Raw genomic sequence first — 7,669 nt, 5'->3', positions numbered from 1 at the left:
AAAGATAGGCCTATGTTTTTGCAATCGTGCTAAAGGTGGTACGCCATAAACCAAACATAATAGATATGAACTGTACAGATGAGGAAAACAATTTAGTTTCTAATGATCTTCATAAGGATATTGGTTGGTGAATAATAAAGTTCACTGTAATAAAGATGAACATAAAATAAATATGTTTATAGGGAGCGACTTTGAATGAGAAACAAGAACTTATGTAAGATAATACATTTTATTCAGAGATTTTAGGGACATTAATATCTTTCCAGAACAGATTCTTTTAAATAAAAATACCCCCCATATCTAACCCCCGATACAAAACAATTTACATTTAAACAAACATAAATGGTTATAAAAATCCTTGTTTATTCTTTTGTCCATTTATATATATATATATATATATTTCACATCTAGCCTTTGGCAAGAGATCTTAAGGGAACCAAAACAAGACAAAGACAGAATTATTGCACCTCAGCTACAACGAAACAGCACTTGTTCCTTGGCTTTTAACTAAACGAGGGGAAAAAAACGGAAGTGTGGGCTAAAAAGCTTGAGTGGCTCAGGTGATCATGGGTATTTTTGTACAGTAAAGCTCAAACTTCCTGCTACACTAAAGCACAGTTATATTCTCTTTGCTACCAATCGATGGACCGCTACTGTCTCGGACACAGGAAGTGATGTCGCAGCTTCTCTCTCTCAGCACAGAGCTGCAATTAACTTCCGGAATGGGGGAATACATGGAAAGATGAAGCATGAAAATGTAAGAATGTAAAAGTAAAAAGGCATTTTTTTCAAGTTCTTCTGGTTGTGGAAATAAAAGTGATAGTCTTTACAGGAAACACCTGTGAACGGAGGACTGGAGAGGATGAGAGAAGAACAAAAACACCCTCTTTCAATTATGTCAGTCATATGGGAATAGTAACAGGCCATTCCAAAGGCCGGACACACCTGATCTGTCCTCATGTCCTGGATTCTGATAGATGGGCGATCCATTCCAGACTGAGTAGAAACCAGGCTGACAATGAAATACCATTCTTTTTTTTTTGTTCTTCCGCTTTCGATGCATTCCGGTCTGTCCGTCTCTCCGGCTGTGGGAAGGGTCAGAGCTTTAAGGCCAGGGGTGAGAAGTCACACGGAGGAGGCGGAGCTAGGCATGCCATGCAGGGTGGTGCCGCTGGGCGTGCCACTGATGGCATTGAAAATATGCAGCGAATCAGAAAGAGCGCTCTTGGTTCCGCCCTCCACAGCGGAGATCTGACAAAGAGGAAGAGTGCAGGATGAGAAAGAACACGGAAACTTGAGGTGTACTGAATTTTTAAAAAATATGAAGAATTCACTGCATTATTACCATCCGATCTACAAAGGCCAGCACAAAAGAGAGAGAGAGAACGAGTGAATATTAAACATAAACCAACATTCACGGTAAACTACCAGTATAAATATTTCTGATTCCACGTGTTTCCATTGGCGTAAAGGCCCCGATATACTTCAAGTGAAATCAAAGAACGAAATGGTGCGATATCATTTCGAACAAAATCAGGCCAAAACGAATTTCATTTGGAGTTTGTTTCGGGAATTTTGAAACAGCTTTCCAAAGCAAACTTTCTGAAAAAGTTTGCTCCAGCTAGTAACGAACTACCATTGGTCCACTACACAATAGGCAGGCTCTGAAGCCCCGCCTCCTTTGATGGGGGAATCTTCCGTTCAGTCCACTGAGGTCGGACATGAGTAAAAACATTAACACAATGGAGAGCTGCTTTATAGTAGAAACTGAAGTTGTAATTCTAATTAAAAGCGACACTGACACTTTTTCATGATTAATACTGTAAAGCTGCTTGCTTTAAAGCAACCTATTGTATAAAGTGCTTTAAATGAACGTAACGTGACGTGACTGAAGTGCCGAATTTCAGAGCTCAAGCAAACATGTCCACATCGCTATGATCAAATGCTTTCTTAACTGCTGTTTTCTTACCACTCATTTCTGTCGTGTGTTTATTTTGTTATTGAGAGGAAAGTGCAGCAAATATTTACATATTCATTGAAACGCTGCTCCTAGGGGTGGCGTCGGGATGTTTGCTAACAGTATATCACTGCTAAGGTGTAAAATGTACCCCTAAGTGAAAAATGAAAAAGAACTTTCCCGCGAGTATATCGAGGCCATTAGGGAACCAAGAGTTGTGTGTATGTGTGTGGTTACCTGTTCATGCATGATGTGTGAAAGCTCTCTGGCCAGGTCTTTGTAACTGGCTTTCATCTCATCATGATATTCCTGTTGGTCCTCCTTGATCAGCCTTTCATTCACAGCTAAAGCCTGTCCACATGCCTCAACAAACTGCCTGCATACACAAACACCATATAAACACGTATGATAAGAAAGCAGGCATTTGTGTGGAGATCTTGAAAGGCTTTTCAGATGGTGGTTATATACCTGAACACCTCTTTAAGCTGTTTGACTTTGTTATCTGGGTATTTTTTGGCGCAGGCGTCATCAAGGAAAGCTCTGGCATACGCAAGTGGCCCAGCATTGACCTAAAGAGAAAGTATTTAGGGAAAAAATAGATCAGTTCAAATCTGTGTGTGTGTGATGTAATGGTAAAAGTGTACTGGGGCTGTTTTTTTTGTTGTTTTTTGCAGGAATTAAATGACTGAAAGTGTCACCATGAAAATAACCAAAAAATGTAACGTCAGTGCAAAAGGAAGAACGTCTCTACAAGGAAGAAAGGAACTAAATAATAACATGCCAAACTTGGGGTGAAAGTGTTTGTGAATCAACACGATTGCTTTGTTTCAATACCTATTGAGGCGCCTTGTCTACCGACAGAGATTTTAATTTGAGACATTACCAAGTTGCTGTATTATTAGTCCATAGTATCCGTTCCTACTGCTGAACAGCCAAAAATATTTAGTGAGCTACACAACTATAGGTATGAATTTAGTTTTTTACAGTTATACACTACTGTTCAAAAGTTTGGGTCTGTAAGATTTTTTTACGTTCACCAAGGCTGCATTTATTTGATAAAAAAAACCGTAAAAACAGTAAATGTGAAATATTATTACAATTAATGTAATCTATTACTGTGATGGCAAGGCTGAATTTTTAGCATCATTACTCCAGTCTTCAGTGTCACATGATCCTTCAGAAATCAGTCTGATATCCTAATTTGTTACTCAAGAAACATTTCTTATTATAACCATTGTGTTGTATTTTTGTGAAATCCATAATACATTATTTTTGCAGGATTCTTTGAAAAGAACAGCATTTATTTGAAATATGTATTTTTTGTAACATTATAAATGTCTTTAAATTCAATGTTCAATCCATTTAATGTGTCCTTGATGAATAAAATAGAATGCAATTATTTTGCATACAAAAATAATTGCAAAAAATTATTTTGCAACAAAAAATTTGTATACAAAAACAGGATGTTTTGCCAGTAAAAATAATCACTGGATCATAACATTATGGAGCATTTGCATATAAATTGCTGCAGTGCATAATGTGTAATTGAAACCTGTTTCCTTTGTTGTTATGGTTGCTAAGTAAGTTTTCATTTGCTGCGTTCACGCCAGGTCGTAGTTACCGTAGTCTCGAGATGACAACACGAAGCTTCAATTCAAAGCTGTTCAAAGTACTCGGACTGGAATTATGCATTTCTATGGCACTGCTGTCAACAGGTGTGCTCAACTTGAAGTGGCGCAGCGCAGACCGACTTGTGTATGACAAAGTATTCTAAATACTTGTCTAATGTACTATGTCATACACCGATCGGTCTGCGCAGCGCCGCTTCAAGTCAAACACACCTAGCGCCTAAATGAAGATGCGTTCACACCATGTGGTAATTGCCGTAATGATTTGAAATATAAAAAGCCTCCACGTGCTTGTAGAACTTGCAAAACTGTAGTAATTACAAAGCGTAAACTCGCAATGACGATTTTATTTTAGCGTTATTTCAATTAACAAAAACATTTTCTCTAAGACTGCCAGAGGAAAACAAAATCTTATTATAATGCAGCGTAACTTTTGCCACAGGCTCTGTATCAATGCCTAAAATGTTGTCTAGGGTGCTTTTGAAACAGACATATGAGGGTTCATTTGTGTCTCACACACCTGTACACTAATGCTTCCCTGAAGCTTAAGTTGCAGGCGGATCATGTCGACCTCACTGGTTGCACAGAGGGCTCTGAGTTCCGCCACTTTCCCGCTCATCTCATCTATGGCCACCTCGATGGGGCTCAGGTCTGTGTGGTGCTGATACATCACTGCTATGCGCTTTTTCACATACGGGAAACAGTGTGTAGCTGAAACAGAACGATTGGAGAAGAAAGAGTAAATAAACATCAAATGGATGCAATGGTACGTTTAGAGTGGCTAGAAGAACAAACATTAAGGTCCCATCTGAAATCTACTCATGTTTGTGCAGTAATCAGGGTTTATGTTCCCTGTAGATGGCAGACCTTGAAACTGTGAAAAGTGTTTTATTTACAACACACTCTCAAAGAAGGTCATTCTGCCTCAATGGCCAGATCTGATCTGAAAATTTATGAGGATGAAGATCAGGGTTAAACTTTGAAATTTCCTGGTTGCTTTTATATCACTGAACAACAGTAAACTTGAGATTAAGAAGACTTTGATTAATTGTTTTCGAACACCACCGCTCAAGATTAGGGTGTACAGTGTTAATACAGGAAGTACAGATCAAAATGTAATAAAGATTATTGTTCCTGGACTAGTTGGTGACATAAATGTATTAAACCATAAGGAGGCAAAGGACATAGGCCACTGTACGTGTTTCCCTGTCTACAGGTGCACTTATATGGTAAACACAACATAATCAATGATTTATGGATGTTATGGATTAAGGTAAAACATGTACACTATCAATCAAAAGTTTGGGGTCAGAATTTGTTTGTTTGTTTGAAACTTCATTTTCAGCCAGGAAGAATTGAATTGATCAAACATGACACTAAAGAGATTTGTGTTACAAAAGGTTTCTATTTCAAATAAATGCTGTTCTTTCTGTACTTTCTTTTCATCAATGAATCCTAAAAAAAATAAAACACACAATTGCAGTTTCCACACTAAATAATGCAGTAAAAAAAGTTTTAACTGTGATAATAAATAAGAAATGTTTCTTGAACATCAAATCCGCATATTCAAATGTTTTCTGAAGGATCTTGTGACAATGAAGACTGGAGTAATGATCCTGAAAATTGAGCTGTCATCGCAGGAATAAATTACATTTATAGATATATTAAAATAGAAAACAGTTATTTTAAATTGTAATAATATTACAGAATTTTACTGTTTTTACTGTTTCTTTTTTTATCAAATAAATCGGTAAATTAAAAATTTTTAAATATAAAATAGATAGGATCTCTTCACTCTTCCTGTATGTTTCAAGCGCACTTTTTTTCGACAACAGTAACCATTGTGGGGTCAGAGGTAGTGATCACTCACTAGTGAGCACCGTCCTGCGTTTACACTGTTCATCGACCCCGCCGTGCCTCTTGCCTGACTCTGTGAATGGAGTCTCAAACACAAAACGGCGAATGTTGTGGCTCCTCTCAAAGTCAGTCTTCCTCTCTTCCAGCTCCTTTTCCTCTAAATACGGCGTCACATGCGTCACTTGGATGTATGCAAACTTTGCCTCCAGATCTTTAGGGTTCACCTGAGACAGATGAGGAGAAGGTCAAAGGTTAGGGAGGGAGGAGAATGCTGATAAAACATGAATAAACAGAAAACTTGTCTGTAAGTGCACTGGGTATTATGGTGCAATGAACTTCTTGTGTGGGTTTGTGTAAACACTGTAAAAATTAGTCTTGGATCAAGTAAATAATCATAATATAGCTTTTCTATTTTACTACATACTTTATACTCGGAAGTCAAACCAACAAGCATAGCAGGTGAGCTTGAATAATTTTTAAGGGCAACTAGGCCTAAACCAAAAAATGGTTTTGTAATGATGACTATTTTCCAGCATGCAATGGGCCATACATACATTTTAATGTATTACATATGCTTACATTGACTGTTAGCCAGTTTCATTTACATTGAAATTAAACTAGTTAACTATTGTCATGTCAAGATAAGTTTATTCCTTTCTTGTTCCTTACACATTAAATGAATTTGATTGTTACATTGTTGTTATTCATGTACCTAGTGCTGAGGTCTGTGTATTTCATGCATGTTTTCTGTCTGATGAGTGATCATGTGATGAGTGCTCGTCACATCACGTGGTGGTGTTGTCAACAAGCACTTTGCTCTCCATGACATAAGCATTTGTCATAGAAATGTATATTAGATGTACTCTCAAATAAGATATTTATTTACATTTTTAGATAACTTTTTTGCAGAGTTTGAAAACCCCTGATTTAGCTAAACTATGAAAACATGACATTATAAGACATGCAAACTGTTGCCGTCTTTTTTAAAGTGATACTCCATCCAAAAATGAAAATTCTGTCAAGTCATGTGGTTCCAAACCTGTAAGCATTTCTTTCTTCCGCGGAACACAAAAGAAGATATTTGGAAGAATGTTGGTAACCAAACAAAGCTTGTTGACTTTTCTCAAAACGTCTTCTTTCATGTTCCACAGAAAAAATAAATTCATACAGTTTTACAACAACATGAGTACATTTTTGTTTTTTTTACAGTGAATGTGTGTACTAGTGTAATCTGTGTATGTAGGCTCAGATTATACACAGTTGCCTGAGCTTTCACCTATTCCCAGAATGCTGATAAAATATGAGTGTGCACGTGCTCACCCTGCCGGAGTCCTGGATCATTTTGACATTTTCTTGGCCAAATTTGTCTGAATAAAGCTTGAGGAGACGCTGGGAAATCTCTGAGAGAGGAGTAAATTTTGGTTCTTTATAGATATATTCCTTTCCATCCTCATCTTCAAAGAAACCCTGAAAAACACACAACATCTCCATCACAATCCATGTGTGACGCATGCATGCACTGTTGGTGTTATTACTGTAATGTACAGCCAACAAAAGCTGGTTTCAATCTCACAATCAACAAACCTCTACATCACAAGTGGAAATGAAAAGTTATGACTGACGGACACACACTTCGACATTTAACTGTCTTACAAACCTCCTACGTATTCATGATTTCAAAGCAATCCTGATAACACCATGGCAGAGATACATCTTCATAGAATTCATGTTATCCTTAAATAATCAGTGCTATCTTTTATTCTCTGTTGTATGACATAGACACTTTTGAGACATCAGCACTTAAGCAGCTTTCACTGTGTTTTCACTGAAACAGCTCAAGCCATAAAATCGCAAAGCTTCTGTGAGGTTAATGGGCACAGCGTATAGCGAAAGAGCTCACTAAGTGTTGCCTAGCTCATTTTTATGGTCCAAACCCATTTAAAAATGGCTTCCATTGTAAACAATGAGTCAGAGTGCTGCCTGGCTCAACCCGGAATGAAGAAATGACAGGATTTACAGATGAGAGAATGTGTTATGCGTTTAAAGATTGATGAAGGTTGAAGGAAACTAGCAGCACACAGAAAAAGGCCTTCTCCTCCTCTAAACCAAAAGCCTTATGCACGCAGACAAACAAACAGAAGTATAGTGAGACTGTTATGGTCAAAGCAAAATTTTGCCTGACAATGAGTGGGACAGCACACACACACACAGTCCACAACAACACTTA

At 37.6% G+C, this 7,669-nt stretch overlaps 1 protein-coding gene across 5 annotated transcripts in view; it reads right to left on the bottom strand.

Moving 5' to 3' along the window:
- Window positions 1-210: 210 nt before the first annotated feature.
- The window catches only part of dock9b (dedicator of cytokinesis 9b), an 87,137-nt gene continuing 79,678 nt past the window's right edge, over window positions 211-7,669 (bottom strand). For all 5 annotated transcript variants that reach the window (XM_082136674.1, XM_082136672.1, XM_082136671.1 and 2 more), the window contains 6 exons: window positions 6,763-6,909; window positions 5,456-5,666; window positions 4,106-4,296; window positions 2,426-2,526; window positions 2,195-2,333; window positions 211-1,251 (listed from right to left, as the gene is read on the bottom strand). In XM_082136674.1, the coding sequence (XP_081992800.1) occupies window positions 1,126-1,251; window positions 2,195-2,333; window positions 2,426-2,526; window positions 4,106-4,296; window positions 5,456-5,666; window positions 6,763-6,909 (915 nt within the window). In that variant the 3' untranslated portion in view covers window positions 211-1,125. The remainder of the gene's footprint in view (window positions 1,252-2,194; window positions 2,334-2,425; window positions 2,527-4,105; window positions 4,297-5,455; window positions 5,667-6,762; window positions 6,910-7,669) is intronic.

The sequence above is a fragment of the Leuciscus leuciscus genome, assembly GCF_965113295.1.
Source record: "Leuciscus leuciscus genome assembly, chromosome: 14".
Classification (NCBI taxonomy): Eukaryota; Metazoa; Chordata; class Actinopteri; order Cypriniformes; family Leuciscidae; genus Leuciscus; species Leuciscus leuciscus.
This window is presented reverse-complemented; position numbering and strand designations above follow the sequence as displayed.